We start from the raw sequence: 16757 nt of genomic DNA on the forward strand, positions 1-16757 counted from the left end.
TACCTGGATAAAACTTGGTCTTAAAGGTGTCACTGAACTGTTTGGGACCAGGGGGCTGGGGGGGCTCTGCAACTTACCTGGCTGCTTCTAGCTCTGACTGAGGCTGCTGGGAGCAGGGGGTGGGGCTTGTTGCATCTGCCCGCCCCCTGGGCTCTTTACTGCCGGAGCTCCGCTCCTGTGCGCTCCTGCAGGAAATGACCCCTGGGTGCATCAAGCACAAAGTCCAGGTGCCTCCACGGCAAGGGAGGGGGCTCTGCAGCTTACCTGGCTGCTTCTTGCTCTGACTGAGGGCTGCTGGGAGCAGGGGGTGGGGCTTGTTGCATCTGCCCGTCCCCTGGGCTCTTTACTGCCGGAGCTCCGCTCCTGTGCGCTCCTGCAGGAAATGACCCCTGTATAACTACAGTGTCCCATAACTTTGGAAAAAATTCCAACTGTAAAACAATGGTTTACAATTTCCAAACCTGAGCTATTAATGTTTTAGCGGCTATAAGCATTAAGGAAATCAGTTCTTCAGTTGTTTGGGAAAAGAGCCCTTTATCCAAGTGATTTAATAATATGGATTCAGAAGTATTTGGTAGATTTATTCCCAAGATGGATTCTATTTTTGTAATAACTAAATTCCAAAATTTTTGAATTTTTGGACAGGACCACCAACAGTGATAAAAAGATCCCGTCTGGTTACAGCCCTTGGTGACAGCCCTTCCAACACTTAGGATCTTTTTTTAACTTTACATAAAACAATTTCAAAGGAGTTACGTACCAACGTGTAAATAGTTTATGATTTTGTAACCTGATATTCAAAGATTTTGATGTGTATGAATTAGAGGACCAAACTTTTGACCATTGCTCCGGAGTAATAGTTATGTTGCAATCCTTTTGCCATGCCAGTTGCTGCGAATCCATATCCCAGGTTTTTGGTGCAAGCTGAAAATAGATGCCAACCTAGTCTACAGTTTGGGTTGCCAACCTCCAGGTGGTGGCTGGAGATCTCCTGGGATTCCAACTGATCTCCAGGTGACGGAGATCAGTTCACTTGGAGAAAACGGCCTCTTTGGAAGGCATCAGACCCCACTGCAGTCCCTCCGGCTCCACAAACCCTGCCCTCTTCAGGCCCCCCCCCAAATCTCCAGGTATTTCCTAACCTGGAGCTGGCAACTGTATCTGCAGTCATTCGACTACAGTTATGTAGGGTTTTGTTCTTCAGTCGCACAGTTGAGTCCGACTCTTCGCGACCCCATGGACCAGATCACGCCAGGCCCTCCTGTCCTCCGCCGTCCTCTGAAGTTGGCTCAATCTTTATTGTTATGTTGTTATTGTTATTTTTTTATTGTTATTGAAGTTATGTAGGTAGTCACACACTTACCAGAAATTTCATGAGGACTCTTCAAAGCATTCAAGTGAATCCGGGACTTACCTGCTAGTAGGTAAAAACCTTCTTGCCTCTAATAAGAAACAACGTAATCCATTGGGAAAAAACCAAACTTCCTCTTGACGATGTTGTCGAAGGCTTTCAAGGGCGGAGTTCATTAGTTGTTGTAGATTTTTCTGAGGACTCCATCTATCTGTGTTGTACCTCTGAGGATGTCAGTCACAGCTGCTGGCAAAACATCAGGTCCTACAATGCCAAGGCCACGGCCAGACAGCTCGGAAAATCTACAACAACCAGCTAACATTTGCTTCAATGCATGACTGGGTCATATAGGCAAAAAAAAATGCCGATTTGGATTGAAGTGGCTATGCAATAACTAGCCAGTAATCTACAACAGGAGCTGCGGTGGCTCAAGTGGTTAAGACGCTGAACTGCAGGCTGTGGAAGGTCGGTAGTTCAGCAGTTAGAGACCCAGGTGCCACATGATGGAGTGAGCTCCCATCTCTAGTTCCGGCTCCTGCCAACCTAGCAGTTCGAAAGCAAGAAATTGCAAATAGATAAATAGGTACCACTTCGGTGGGAAGGTAACAACGTTCCGTGCGCCTCGGTGTTTAGTCATGCCGGCCACATGACCACGGAAACGTCTTCGGACAGTGCTGGCTCTTCGGCTTTGAAACGGAGATGAGCACCGGAATCCTAGAGTCGGATTCAACTGGCTTTCGAGCAAGGGAACCTTTACCTTTATCTAATCTACAACAACTGACTATTGCTCTTGACTGCTAAGTATGCAAGTTATAGTTTGCAGAAACAATGGAAATGAAGCCTGCAGAAAAGGGCAGGATTCCAGCTTTCCTGAAAACCTTCTCCTAGGAAAGGATTATGGTTAAATCATAGAGTTGGAATGGAACTCCAGGGTCACCTAGTCCAATTCCCGTGCACAATGCAGGAAATTCACAAATGCCTCCCTCCCCACACACCCACCCAGTGACCCCCTGTTCCACGCCCAGAAGATGACAAGAAACCTCCAGGCTCTCCAGCCGAACTGACCTGGAGAAAAATTGCTCTCCGACCCCAAGTACATCTCATTTTTACCGGGCTGCTTGAGGAGTCACCAGACATGTCGTTTTCACTTCCTGAACCCAAATCTGAAGGACCCTCTCATTTCATATGTCCAGGGCTTTTTTTGTAGAAAAAGCCCAGCAGGAACTCATTAGCATAATAGGCTGCACCCAATAGCAGGAACTCATTAGCATATTGGGCCACACCCGACAGCACAGCTCATTAGCATATTAGGCCGCACCCCCATGTTACCAGAAGTGTGGTCATCCAGCCACACCCACCTTTTGCTTCTTATTCTGTTTACCTTGTTTGTTGTCAAAACCCAGGGCTTTTTTGTAGCAGGAACTCCTTTGCATGTTAGGCCACACAGCCCTAATGTAGCCAATCCTAATGAGTGTCTGCTGTTGGGTGTGGCCTATTATGCTAATGAGTTCCTGCTGGGTGTGGCCAACTCAGGAGCCAGCCGGAACTCCGTTCCTGTGCGTTCCTGCCCCAAAATAGCCCTGCATATGTCCCTGTGAACCAACTAACCAGGCAGCCATCTGTTTGTCATCCCACCACACAGGGGGGCTTGTCTTGCACTGACCACAGCCCCGGCCTTGTCCATCGTGGCTCCAGAACTGTGGGATGGGCTCTCTGAAGAGATGAGCCGGGGGGCCCTTCCTTGCATTGATTCAGGAGATGCTGCAAGGCCTTCTTGTTTGTCAGAGCTTTTGAGGGGGTTTGAATGGCAGGCGGCTTTTAAGGGGGAGAAGGGAGAGATTTGGGGATTACTGGTTTTTTTAAAAACTGATTTTAAAAAAATTATTATTGTAAGCTGCCTTGAACCACGAGGAAAGGTGGGATATACATGTTTTTAATCAATAAAATTTGTAGGAAACTATAGATGTTATTACCCTCTTAAGCCTGCCATCTTTATTTACACTTCAAGTTATTCCTTCTGGCATTGTGTTGCCCTTGATTCAGGGAGTAACTTAGCATTACGATTTTGGAAAATGTGATGAGCAGATGCAAAAAAGTGCTCTGAATTATTTTATTTTTAAAATTAGCAAGATGAAGGAATTTGATGACTGTGATGGAGAGGAATGGAGAGGATCAGGCCACTGCAGGGGATGCCCAGTGTGGGAAAGTGGAATGTTTACCTGTCGTCTGTGTTCAAAGAGGTACATTGCGCGCGCACACACACAGTGTTCCCTCTAAGCTGAGTGAGTGTGAGCTAGCTCACTGTTTTTTAGCCTCCAGCTCACACGTTTCTGTCTTAGCTCAGGAAGGAAGTCTCCAGAGCAAACTAATTTATGCAGTAGCCAAATCACTCACTCACAACTTTAATTCCAGTAGCTCACATAGTAGAATTTTCACTCACAAGACATAAGAACATAAGAGAAGCCAGTGTTGGCTCAGGCCAGTGGTCCATCCAGTCCAACACTCTGTCACACAGTGGCCAGAAATACCAGGTGCCATCAGGAGGTCTAGCAGTGCGGCCAGGACACTAGGAGCCCTCCCACTGTTGCCCCCCCCCCCAAGCACCAAGAATACAGAGCATCCCTTGCCCCAGACATAAGAAAAGCCTATGTTGGATCAGGCCAGTGGCCCATTCAGTCCAACACTCTGTGTCACACAGTGGCCAAAAATGCCAGGTGCCATCAGGAGGTCCAGCAGTGGGGGCCGGGACACCAGAAGCCCTCCCACTGTTGCCCCCCCAAGCACCAAGAAGACAGAGCATCCCTTGCCCCAGACTGAGAGTTCCAATCTATACCTTGTGGCTGATAGCCACTGATGGACCTCTGCTCCATATGCTTATCCAGTTCCCTCTTGAAGCTGTCCATGCTTGTAGCCGCCACCACCTCCTGTGGCAGTGAAGACCCCACAGATAAGAGGGAGTATTGCACACACCCCATAGTATTTGGCTCAAGGCAGTTTACAGCAGTGCATCACCCCTAAGCCATTACTTGGGCAGCTTGGATGAAGAACCAGAACTAGGGAAGGGGACAACATCAACCCTTTGTTCAGGTCTTCCACCTTTCTTTAATGAGGTGTTCTCTCGTGATTCTCTGCCAGTTTGGTGTAGTGGTTAAGAGCACTTTAAGAGAGTGGTTTGATTTCCCACTCCTCCACTTGCAGCTGCTGGATGACCCTGGGCAAGCCATAGTTCTCTCGGAGCTGTTCTCTCAAGAGCAGTTCTTGTAAGAGCTCTCTCAGCCCCACCTACTTCTCTCAGGGTGCCTGTTGTGGGGAGGGGAAAGGAAAGGAGTATGTCAGCCGCTCTGAGACTCCGAGTGAAAGGCGGGGCATAAATCCAATCTCCTCCTCCTCCTCCATCATCATGTGAACACATTAAGCTGCCTCATACTGAATCAGACCTTTCGTCCATCGTGGCCAGTATTGTCTCCTCTCACTGGAGGCTGCTCTCCAGGGTCTTAGGGGGAGGTCCTTCATATCACCTACTCCAAGGGTCATTTCGTAGAAAAAGAGGTGCAGGAGCTCATCAGCATAACTCATTAGCATAACTTATTTGCATATGCCACACCCCCTGACATCACTGGAAGTGTGTCAGAAGGCAACACCCTCCGCTCAGGCTCCACTGGACTGTTTTGGATTGCTAGCTATTGGGGGGGGGACGTGCAGATCTGTCCCTCACAGAGGAGGGAGAGCTTGCACCTGAATAAAACCTGGTCTTAAAGGTGCCACTGGACTGTTTTGGACTGGGGGGCCAGGAGGGGGGCTCTGCAACTTACCTGGCTGCTTCTTGCTCTCACTGAGGGCTTCTGGGAGCAGGGGGTGGGGCTTGTTGCATGTGCCTGCCTCCTGGGCTCTTTACTGCTGGAGCTCCGCTCCTGTGGGCTCCTGCAGGAAATGACCCCTGACCTACTCCTAGATCCCTTAACTGGAGATACCAGGGATTGAACTCAGGACCTTCTGCTTGCTGAACAGATGTTCTTTCCAGATTTGTGCCCTAAACAAGCCAACGTGTCTCCTGCACTCTCCCCACGCACATTATACTGCACTCTTCAATAATCTTCTCAAATCTCAACATTTGTTTAATGGTCTAAATGAAACAGGGCATCTTAGAAAGAAGTAAAAGCAGTCAAATACACATTGAACGATACACTTTAAATAGGGCAACACGTAATTTAAACAATTCATAATGATTTTTATAATAATTTTAGGCTGGGGATAGATGATACCCTCCCCCCCCCCCCCCCCAAAAAAGGGCCCTCATTTTCGGGGGCGCGTACGGAGTGTATAGTTGATATTTTTTGCAGCAAAAACATGTTTTACCAGAGTCAATTGATGGACACTGTCAATGGATGTCTCTACCCTACTGATTTCAACCTGCTTAAAAACATCATCTCTCTGACGCCCGTAAGGTAGCTAACTTTCTTCTTGGTTCAAATGACGGAAACTTGTCACATGGAAAGATGCAAAGTTGCTCTTGCTGCTGCCTGCATCTATTACGAAGACAGGCAGGGAGGTCAACATGCACTGAAGCCCCTGGTTGTGTAGTTTATGAGCCTCTGATGCACTGTACGAGTACAACTAAGCGCCTCGTGGCCATGCCCTTAGAAAAAATAATGCCGCACCTTCTATGCAATAGTGACACTTCCAATTTAAAAGTTTCGTAAATGGATGGGTCACTATCCAGATAATCACAAGTGCAAAGGATTCCCTTTCTTGTTATACAAGGATGCCCTGAGTGCTAATAACTTGCCTTTCCGTACCTGACCAAAAAACCCCCACTACGTGAAGAACAGGAACCAGCCAAACTGGGTCAGAACAGATAAACCCAACATAAAAGATTACAGTTTTTAAAACTTGAAATTCAGATAGACTCATTAAACAACAGCGTGGATTCTTTCTCCTTTTACAATAAAAACATAAAATCCACACAATTTTGCTCATTTCCCTAGAGATGCAGGTCTATTCAGGACTAGTCGCTATCGGATTTGGGGAAGAGGTGTGGATGTGATGTAAAGGCTCTCTGCTGAACTTTTAAAAACTGCAGAATTCTGCTTTCAATCTGACCAGCAGATTGTCCTCAAAGGGGTGACCACTCTGACCTTCAGGTTGCATAGAACTTTGGACCCGGAGTCACAATAATGTCAGCATAGGAAGTGGCTTGAGCCACCTTGACAGCCGATTGTTTCTTGAGGACAAGCAAGCTATAGAACGTGGTCGCAACTTCTTCACGGTTCTTCTTCATACAGAGGGTCAGAAAACTGAAAGACTTTGCTCCTGTCTGGTGGATGTGCTGTACGGGGTGTGGGGGCAGGGGGGGGGGAAAGACAACCAACGAGATGAAAGTTCATTCTGCGCTCGAAGAAGAGAGTAAGCCCCTATACAACACAGTCTGGCGTTCTATTCATGGCGGGGTTTGCTGGTGGAAGACGGGTGGGGGGAGTTTCCTGTGGATTGGTGCTGGAAAGTGCCATCAAGCTGCAGTTGACTTATGGCGACTCTCTAGGGCTTCCAAGGCAAGAGATGAAGACAAGTGATTTGCCGTTGCCTGCCTCTGTGTAGCATCTCTGGACTTTCTCGGTGGCAGGCCTGTAGCTACAGTGGGGCATTTCGGGGCTAGGCCCCACGACTCCCCATCCAGCCCAGGACCCTAGAGCGGTGGCAGGTGCGGGGAAGGAGCCAGGTATTCTGCACAGCTGTCTGGCATGAAGGGCTGGCTACGGTGGCCCCACTGAGCCATAAGAACATAAGAGAAGCCAATGTTGGATCAGGCCAATGACCCATCCAGTCCAACACTCTGTCACACAGTGGCCAAAAATACCAGGTGCCATCAGGAGGTCCAGCAGTGGGGCCAGGACACTAGAAGCTCTCCCACTGTTGACCCCCCTCCCCAAGCACCAAGAAGACAGAACATCACCTGCCCCAGACTGAGAGTTCCTACCTATACCTTGTAGCTAATAGCCATTGATGGACCTCTGCTCCATATCTTTATGCAATCCCCTCTTGAAGCCATCCATGCTTGTAGCCGCTGCCACCTCCTGTGGCAGTGAATTACACATGTTAATCACTCTTTGGGTGAAGAAGGACTTCCTTTTTAAAAATCTGTTCTAACCTGACTACTCAGTGGTTTCATGGAGTGCCAGACAGCACTTCTCTATTTTCCCCAGAGAGTCTATTTGACTTTAATGAAATTAGCTTTAATTCAATTAACCAGTGCCCACTCAGAAATTTAAATACCCCCTGACTAAGGGCCTGCTTGGTGGTCTCCCATCCAAATACTGACCAGGGCTGACCCTGCTTAGCTTCTGAGATCTGATGAGATCAGGCTAGCCTGGGCCATCCTGGTCAGGGCAGATGTTCCAAGGTGGTTTGTCGTTGTCTCCGTGGAGCAACCCTTGGCTTTCCTGGCAGCCTCCCGTCCAAGTACTATCCAGGGCCGACCCTGCCTAGCTTCCGAGATCTGACGAGATCAGGCTAGCCTGGGCCATCCTGGTCAGGGCAGATGAACACAGGTGTTTTGCCATTGCCTGCCTCTGGGTAGCAACCCTGGACTTCCTTGGTGGTCTCCCATCCAAATACTGACCAGGGCTGACCCTGCTTAGCTTCTGAGATCTGGTGAGATTGGGCTAACCTGGGCCATACAGGGCAGGGAAGATGTTCAGAGACGTTTTGCCGTTGCCTGCCTCTGCGTAGCAACCCTCGGCTTCCTTGGCGGTCTCCCATCCAAGTACTAACCAGGGCCGACCCTGCTTAGCTTCTGAGATCTGATGAGATCAGGCTAGCCTGGGCCATCCGGGTCAGGGCACCTGTTCAGAGGTGGTTTGCCACTGTTGATTGTTCAGAGGTGGTTCAGAGGTGGGTTTGCCCTTGCCTGCCTCTTTGTGGCAACCCTTGACTTCCCAGGTGGTTTCCCATCCATGTACTAATCCGGGCCAACTCTCTTTAGCTTCTGAGATCTGAGGAGATCGGGCCATACAGGTCGGGTCCCATAGTTTGCTCTTTCCCATCGATACTCGCAGTCACTATTTACCCACAAATTCCCTACAAAAACAAAACCATCTGCCACTCTGTGCGACTGATCTTCTTTCACAGGGAAGGATCCCAGCCTGCTGCCGCTCATCAGGGAAGGTTCTGCACCTTCCTCATGAATAAATCTGCTTACCAGGGCTCTTTTTGTAGAAAAAGCCCAGCAGGAACTCATTAGCATAATAGGCCACACCCAACAACAGAAACTCATTAGCATAATAGGCCACACCCATGAGGCCATAGCTCATTAGCATATTAGGCCACGCCCCCGTGTCACGAGAAGTGTGGTCATCCAGCCACACCCACCTTTCCCTTCTTATTCTGTTTACCTTGTTTGTTGTCAAAACCCAGGGCCTTTTTTTGTAGCAGGAACTCCTTTGCATGTTAGGCCACACACCCCTAATGTAGCCAATCCTAATGAGTCTCTGCTGTTGGGTGTGGCCTATTATGCTAATTAGTTCCTGCTGGGCGTGGCCAACTTGGGAGCCAGCTGGAACTCCGTTCCTGTGCGTTCCTGCCCAAAAATAGCCCTGCTGCTTACAACCACCACCACCCCCCCGCACAAAACCTGGAGTTTTGCACAAGCAGTTCTTACAGGAAATAGAGGCTGGGCTGCATCTCCCTTCAGCAGAAGTGGGTCATTCTATTCTTTCTCAGTGTTACCAGGATGCAGGGGAAAGGGTGGGACACGCAAGCCTTTCACCAGCCCGCTGCAAGAGTGCTGCTGACTGGGCTTCTGAACACAGCGGCTTGGATCATATGCAGCGCTTTAATGAGCTAACAGCAGTAGTTGTGTTTGTGCACTATATCCAGGGGTCATTTCGTAGAGAAAGAGGTGCAGGAGCTCATTAGCATAACTCATTAGAATAACTTATTTGCATGTGCCACACCCCCTGACATCACCGGAAGTGTGTCAGAAGGCAACACCCACCGCTCAGGCTCCACTGGACTCTTTCGGATTGCTAGCTATTGGGGGGGTGGGAACGTGCAGATCTGTCCTCACAGAGGAGGGAGAGCTTGTACCTGAATAAAACTTGGTCTTAAAGGTGCCACTGTACTGTTTTGGATTGCTAGCTATGGGGGGGGGGACAGGGACGTGCAGATCTGTCCTCACAGAGGAAGGAGAGCTTGTACCTGAATAAAATTTGGTCTTAAAGGTGCCACTGGAATGTTTTGGATTGCTAGCTATTGGGGGGGGGGAACGTGCAGATTTGTCCTCACAGAGGAAGGAGAGCTTGTACCTGAATAAAACTTGGTCTTAAAGGTGCCACTGGACTGTTTTAAACCAGGGAACTGGGGGGGGGGCTCTGCAACTTACCTGGCTGCTTCTTGCTCTGACAGAGGGCTGCTGGGAGCAGGGGGTGGGGCTCGTTGCATGTGCCCATCCCCGGGCTCTTTACTGCCGGAGCTCCACTCCTGTGTGCTCCTGCAGGAAATGACCCCTGACTATATCTGTGCAAGCTGCGTTAGCTGCTGTGCAAGCATTATTTATCCGAGACAGGTGCCGCTGCTGCAATCTCTTGCACATATGGATACAGGAGATAAAACCCTACTAAGCTCTTGTGGGGCACCAACAACAAAAATCCGCCTGCGTAATGCTAAAAACACAAAGCAGAACGATGCCATGGGAACCAAACCTTTGCACTCTGTTGCTCAGAGAAAAAGCACCTGCATAATTGCTTGGTTCACGCTTGCACTTCAAGCAGCATGTGGCCCCTAAGGGGCAGACAAGCAAAGTGCGTTGGAAAGCTAGTGTGACAGAGATGGACGCTGGAATTATAGAACACCAAAAATACATACATGTGGGACACTTTAAATTTTTTAATAGAGCTTGGGTGTTAACCTTTGACTCTGTTTGATGTATAGCACCTCTTACAGTTATTCCTTTGCCAAATAGCACATAGTAATAAAAAAGGCCTCACCTGGAAAGCATTTAATAACTCTAAAGTTCTCTTATTCTGCCTCTTTTCTTCATAGTCTAGGCTGCTCTCCTGACGTTCCTGCATAGGGGATTGACACAGCTGTTAGCTAGCAATGGGATGCACACAAAGAAAAACATTTGCACAAATGCAAACCCCGTGCTGAACATGATTTCCACGCAAAATCTTTTTAAACGTTTGAAATACTTGCAAACAACATGAACTTACAAAGGCCAAGTACTGGTACAGCATGACCATAACATAATGACTTCCACCGTTTGTTCCTTTATTTCACAGAATGCCTAAGCATAGTCCCATGCTTGAACACCTATTCCTTTTTTATTCACATTCCACATAAGCAAGATTTACTACATAGATAGACAGACAGACAGACAGACATACTATATATATATGCCAGGTACAAGCCACCGCTGAATGCATTCTAAGCCCACCAGTTTTAACTATCTTAAATGCCCACTGTTATTTATTAGGTCTGGAACACTCCAGGTCTATCTAGCAGAGACTGGTTGAGCTTGGAGCTCTAGAACAATAGCCCACCAGGACTCTAGAAGTGACCAATGGGCAATGTTATGTAAATAGCCTATTGTTGGGAGTGGGGTGTGTTTGGGTGTGGTTTTTGCATGCTATTTAAACAGGGCTGCTGCCCTAGTGATTTTTTTTTTGTCTTGTTCCTGAAATCACTTAATAAAGTAGAGCTGTTCACTGCAATGCGTCTGGAACCCAGTATTTAATACCCACACTTAAGTGTTTTGTGGTCACTGCCTAACATTTTGACAGTGAGTCAATCCAAGGAATTACAGACAAGAGATCACAAAGTCATAGATTTGGAAGAGGCCTTACAGAACTGAGAATAAGTGACCAGACTTACATTTTCCACCTCAGTCTGCTGCCTCTCTGCCTCTTGTCTTCCTGAGGAGTCAACTAAAGAACCGTCGGACAAAGTAGATAGCATATCAGCAGCTTCCTGATATAATGCAAATAGAATTTAGTTCTCATTGTGTTATTTAAAAACCCATACATTAATTGCAGAGAATAGTGAAGGCTAGACTATGCGTGTTGAATTTTGTGGCCCCAAGATTTTGGAGACAAGTCAATCTCTTCAATGGGGGATGAAGAGAGGGGAGACGCTTAATAACTGGATTAATTGCAAGAAAATCTAAGACCAAGATGCCCATGTTTTTATTATAAAAATAATTTGAAATATATGCCTTTCTTTCCCCCATGGGCATTTCTCTCTCTCTCTACCTCATATTCTCTCTCATAAGAGAGCCAGTTTGGTGTAGTGGTTAAGTGCGCCGACTCTAATCTGGGAGAACCGGGTTTGATTCCCCACTCCTCCACTTGCACATGGCTGGATGACCTTGGGCAAGCCATAGTTCTGATTAGAGCTGTCCTTGAAAAAGAGCAGTTTCTGTCAGAGCTCTCTCAGCCCCACCTACCTCACAGGATGTCTGTTGTGGGGAGGGGAAGGGAAAGGAGTTTGTAAGCCGCTCTGAGACACCTTTGGGTAGTGAAGGGCGGGGTATAAACCCAATCTCTCTTCTGTCGCGGCTTTCCCACAGAGACACCAGAAACTGGAGTGTAAGAAGAAGAAGAGATTGGATCTATGCCCCGCCCTTCACTATCCGAAGGAGTCTCAGAGCAGCTTACAATCTCCTTTCCCTTCCCCTCCCTGCAACAGACACCCTGTGAGGTAGGTGGGGCTGAGAGAGCTCTTTCCAGAACTGCCCTTGAGAGAACAGCTCAGAGAGAACTTGTGACTGACCCAAGGTCACACCAGCAGCCGCAAGTGGAGGAGTGGGGAATCAAACCCTGTTCTCCCTGATTAGAGTCCGTGTTCCTAACCACGACACCAGCTTCCAACAGCACTGGCCTTGTCGGTATCTGAAGAAGTGTGTGTGCACACGAAAGCTTATCCCCAGAATTAAACTTTGTTGGTCTTGAAGGTGCCACTGGATTCAAACTTTGTTCTGTTGCTTCAGACCAACACGGCGACCCACCTGAATCGATCTTGTGGATCAAGATGGGTAGCCGCGATTGTCTGTGGCAGTAGAAAAGAGAGAGTCCAGTAGCACCTTAAAGACTAACAGAATTTGTGGCAGGGGAGGAGCATTCGTGAGTCACTGCTCACTTTTGAAGAAGTCAGCAGTGACTCATGAAAGCTCCTAGGTAAAGGATTCCCTTGCTCAAAAGCCAGTCGAATCCGACTCTAGGGATGAGGTACTCATCTCCGTTTCCAAGCCCATCTCCGTTTCCAAGCCGAAGAGCCAGCGCTGTCCGAAGACTTCTCCGTGGTCATGTGGCCGGCATGACTAGACGCCGAGGCGCACAGAACGCTGTTTACCTTCCCACCAAAGCGGTACCTGTTTATCTACTTGCAGTTTCTTGCTTTCGAACTGCTAGGTTGGCAGGAGCTGGGGCCAGAGACGGGCGCTCACTCCATCACGCGGCACTCGGGTCTCGAACTGCGGAACTACCGACCTTCAGGTCTGCAGTTCAGCCTCTTAACCACTTGAACCTACCCTGCCACAACTTTTGTTGGATGTGGTAAGTCTCCATGTCTGACAGAGATATTATCTGATGAAGGCCTGGATTTGCTATCGAATGGGTAACAGGAGGATCTGTAGCACTTGCTGGAGGATACGTTTTCTGGAACGGGTAGTTTCAGGGAGTAGATGTGTTGGTCAGCGGTAGAACAATGAATATCTAAGTCCAGCAGAACCTTAGAGAGCAACCAGAGTTTTGGAGTATAGGCTTTTAAGAGTGAAAGTGCCCAGTGAAGGCAGCGTTGACTCTCAAAAGTTTGTGCATCTGACAAAGAGAGCTGTGTTTCTCTAAAGCTTATGCTACAATAAAGTTTGTTAGTCTTAAAGGTGCTACTGGGCTTTTTACTATTTTGCATCAGCAGACTGACACAGCTAACTCTTCTGGATCTAGATGAAGAAGGAGAAGAGATTGGATTTACACCCCGCCCTTCACGACCCAAAGGTGTCTCAGAGCGGCTTACAAACTCCTTCCCCTTCCCCTCCCCACAACAGACACCCTGGGAGGGAGGTGGGGCTGAGAGAGCTCTTGACAGAAACGACTCTTTTTCAAGGACAGTTGAGCCAGAACTACAGCTTGCCCAAGGTCATCGAGCCAGGTGCAAGTGGAGGAGTGGGGGAATCAAACCCGGTTCTCCCAGATTAGAGTCCGCGCACTTAATCACTACACCAAACTGGCTCTCAATGACAAATGTTTATGGGTACAAGGTCTTGTGAGTCAGAGCTCCTTCTGCCAGCTACCACTGAGTGTGTCCGATCATTCAAAGGCATCCCTTTGTCTTATTTTTTGGCCTGCTTGTGGGTTAGAGCACTAAAATATCAGTAAGGTTTTTCATAAAGTCCTCGAGTCAGGCCAGAGACTGCACAGTCCATCTATTTCAAGCAGGAAATCCAAAGCCGTCCAGCCTCTCGTGAGGTTTCATCTCAAATCAAGGAAATCTGAAATCCAATCACAGCCTTATGAAAAACGCCCATAGCTGTTTCATTTCTAAGTAAAGCAATTTGAATAGGAAATTCTTACCGTCGCTTCGGCGGTTTTACTGTTACCCCTTTTGTCTTCATCCAAAAACTCAGGCTGCAGTGTAGAATGGAAGACGGCCTCCTGCATGACACTTTGGCTTTCTACAACTGGCAATAGATAATAAACCAACATTGTAACAACTCCTCTTCCCCGGAGAGATTAATTGCCACCACTCACAAGTAATGGAGCCCATTCATATCTGTGACTGATGCTGTGTTTCCTCACAGACATTTTGCTCTGCCTGCCTATTAAGACATCCTCTTTTATTTGTCCTGCTTCTGTGTTTTCCCTTACTTTGGTTTTGCTGTAATCTTTCTCAAATCAGGTTTGGTATAGCCTTTTTGGAAAGACTGCAGTTAAAGTGCCTTTGGATGCCCTACGGACAGGAAGGTGTGCAGTTTTTGCAAATCCTGTCACACTGGCACCCTTTTCTTGCCATCACTCCCCCCCTCCCATACACAGGATGTCTTTTTCTAAAATTAAAAATTGGGAATGGTAAATTGGCACAGCGTTATAGTGACCTGTTGCAACAATGTATTAGTTCCCAATTTTTAAAGTACATTTCTAGCCCTTTTCATTGTGGCGTCATAAGGCAAAACGTGTAGGATCCACATTTGCATTATCAATAACAGCTACACAAAGAATTGTCTCTCTGTGGAAGCAGCTTGAACTACTGTAACTTCCTTTCCCAGTTGATTTTGACATGGTGTGCTTTGGAATTCTCCAGCATGTATCCAGATTCCACTTAATACATCCTGGCCCAACCCAGTTTTGGAAGGTTTTTCAGGAGGTGATGAGCTACCCATTTAGACCTGTGCTGAAAGCATTCAGAAGAGCATTTTGGCACACCAAAAATGACAACGTCAAAAGATGCTGCCTTAATGTTTTTATCATATAGAAAACAATCGTGTTAACAGAGGTAAGCACTTCACAGGCATTGTGGGAGAACAAACACATAGTTAAAATGAATTAAAGATCACCAAAGACTACCTATATGTCGCCCATTGGTTAATCCTTCCACCGGTGCCAGTGAAGAACACTTTTCCGACAGGACGTCTTTTCAACCAATGAGACTGTCCTTTCTCATTTTATTGTCTTTAACGTAAACATACCCTGGAATGTTGGAATGTTTTTAGATGATTTTAAGCAGGGCTATTTTGGGGCAGGAACACACAGGAACGGAGTTCCGGCTGGCTCCTGAGTTGGCCACACCCAGCAGGAACTCATTAGCATAATAGGCCACAACCAACAGAAACTCATTGGCTACATTAGGGGTGTGTGGCCTAACATGCAAAGGAGTTCCTGCCAGTGTTCCCTCTAAGCTGAGTTAGCGTGAGCTAGCTCACAGTTTTTTAGCCTCCGGCTCACACATTTTTGTCTCGGCTCAGGAAGGAGGGCTCCGGAGCAAATTGATTTCTGCAGCAGCCAAATCGCTCGCTCACAACTTTAATGCCAGTAGCTCACAAAGTAGAATCTTTGCTCACAGGACTCCACAGCTTAGAGGGAGCATTGGTTCCTGCTACAGAAAAAGCCCTGAGTTTTGACAACAAACAGGGTAAACAGAATCAGAAGCAAAAGGTGGGTGTGGCTGGATGACCACATTTCTGGTAACATGGGGTGTGGCCTAATATGCTAATGAGTTTCTGCTGTTGGGTGTGGCCTATTATGCTAATGAGTTCCTGCTGGGCTTTTTCTACAAAAAAAGCCCTGTTTGCTCCACATTTTCTCAACTGGGAGGAAAAATTGCACCTCAAAACCACTTTCAAATACCCCGGGCCAAGAAGTGATTACAGCAGACTTACTTCACAAACGTAAAGCAAATCACTGCTCTTATTTATTTAAAACATTTATTAGCCACCTGTCTCCCCTGTGGAACTCAAGGGGGCTTAAAACGTTCTCGGGGATGGAGTCGTGACAAAAACTGTTTGGGATGGGGAGGGAGGTCACTTGTGTTACTAGCAGGCGAAAAGATCTTTCACCCACTTGAAAAGCATCCTGTTTCTGTTAACAGAAGCCATTACGGGGACTTACCACATCCAACAACATTTGTGGCAGGGTAGGAGCTGCCAAGAAAACCCCATTGACAGTATCAAAAGGCTAAAAGATATGACGCCGGAAGATGAGCCCCTCAGGTCGGAAGGTGTCCAATATGCTACTGAGGAAGAGCAGAGGGCAAGTACAAGTAACCTCAGAAAGAGTGAAGCGGCTGGGCCAAAGCCGAAAGGACCCTCAGTTGTGGATGTGTCTGATGGTGAAAGGAAAGTCCAATGCTGCAAAGAACAATACTACATAGGAACCTGGAATGTAAGATCTATGAATCAAGGTAAGCTTGACATGGTCAAAAATGAGATGGCAAGACTGAACATCGATATCATAGGAATCAGTGAACTTAAGTGGACAGGAATGGGCGAATTTAACTCAGAAGACCATTATATCTACTACTGTGGCCAGGAATCTCGTAGAAAAAATGGTGTGGCCTTTATAGTCAACAAGAGAGTGCAGGGGTCAGTACTGGGATACAATCTCAAAAATGACAGAATGATTTCGGTCCAATTCCAAGGCAAACCATTCAACTTCACAGTAATCCAAGTCTATGCCCCAACCACTGATGCAGAAGAGGCTGAAGTGGACCGGTTCTATGAAGACCTACAACACCTCCTAGAACTAACACCAAAAAATGATGTCCTCATTATCATAGGGGACTGGAATGCTAAAGTAGGAAGTCAAAAAGTAACCGGAATAACAGACAAGTTTGGCCTTGGAAAGCAAAATGAAGCAGGGCAAAGGTTAACAGAGTTTTGTCAAGAGAACACACTGGTCATAGCGAACACCCTTTTCCAACA

The 16757-nt window shown here is 47.4% G+C and overlaps 1 protein-coding gene across 1 annotated transcript in view; it reads right to left on the bottom strand.

Moving 5' to 3' along the window:
- Positions 1 to 6488: 6488 nt before the first annotated feature.
- Positions 6489 to 16757, bottom strand: part of RAD21L1 (RAD21 cohesin complex component like 1) — a 45400-nt gene continuing 35131 nt past the window's right edge. Inside the window, exon 9 of the mRNA XM_015422833.1 lies at positions 6489 to 6677. Coding sequence (XP_015278319.1) covers positions 6489 to 6677 — 189 coding nt within the window. The remainder of the gene's footprint in view (positions 6678 to 16757) is intronic.

This window comes from Gekko japonicus, unplaced genomic scaffold (assembly GCF_001447785.1).
Source record: "Gekko japonicus isolate JY-2015 unplaced genomic scaffold, Gekko_japonicus_V1.1 scaffold4479, whole genome shotgun sequence".
Lineage (NCBI taxonomy): Eukaryota > Metazoa > Chordata > Lepidosauria > Squamata > Gekkonidae > Gekko > Gekko japonicus.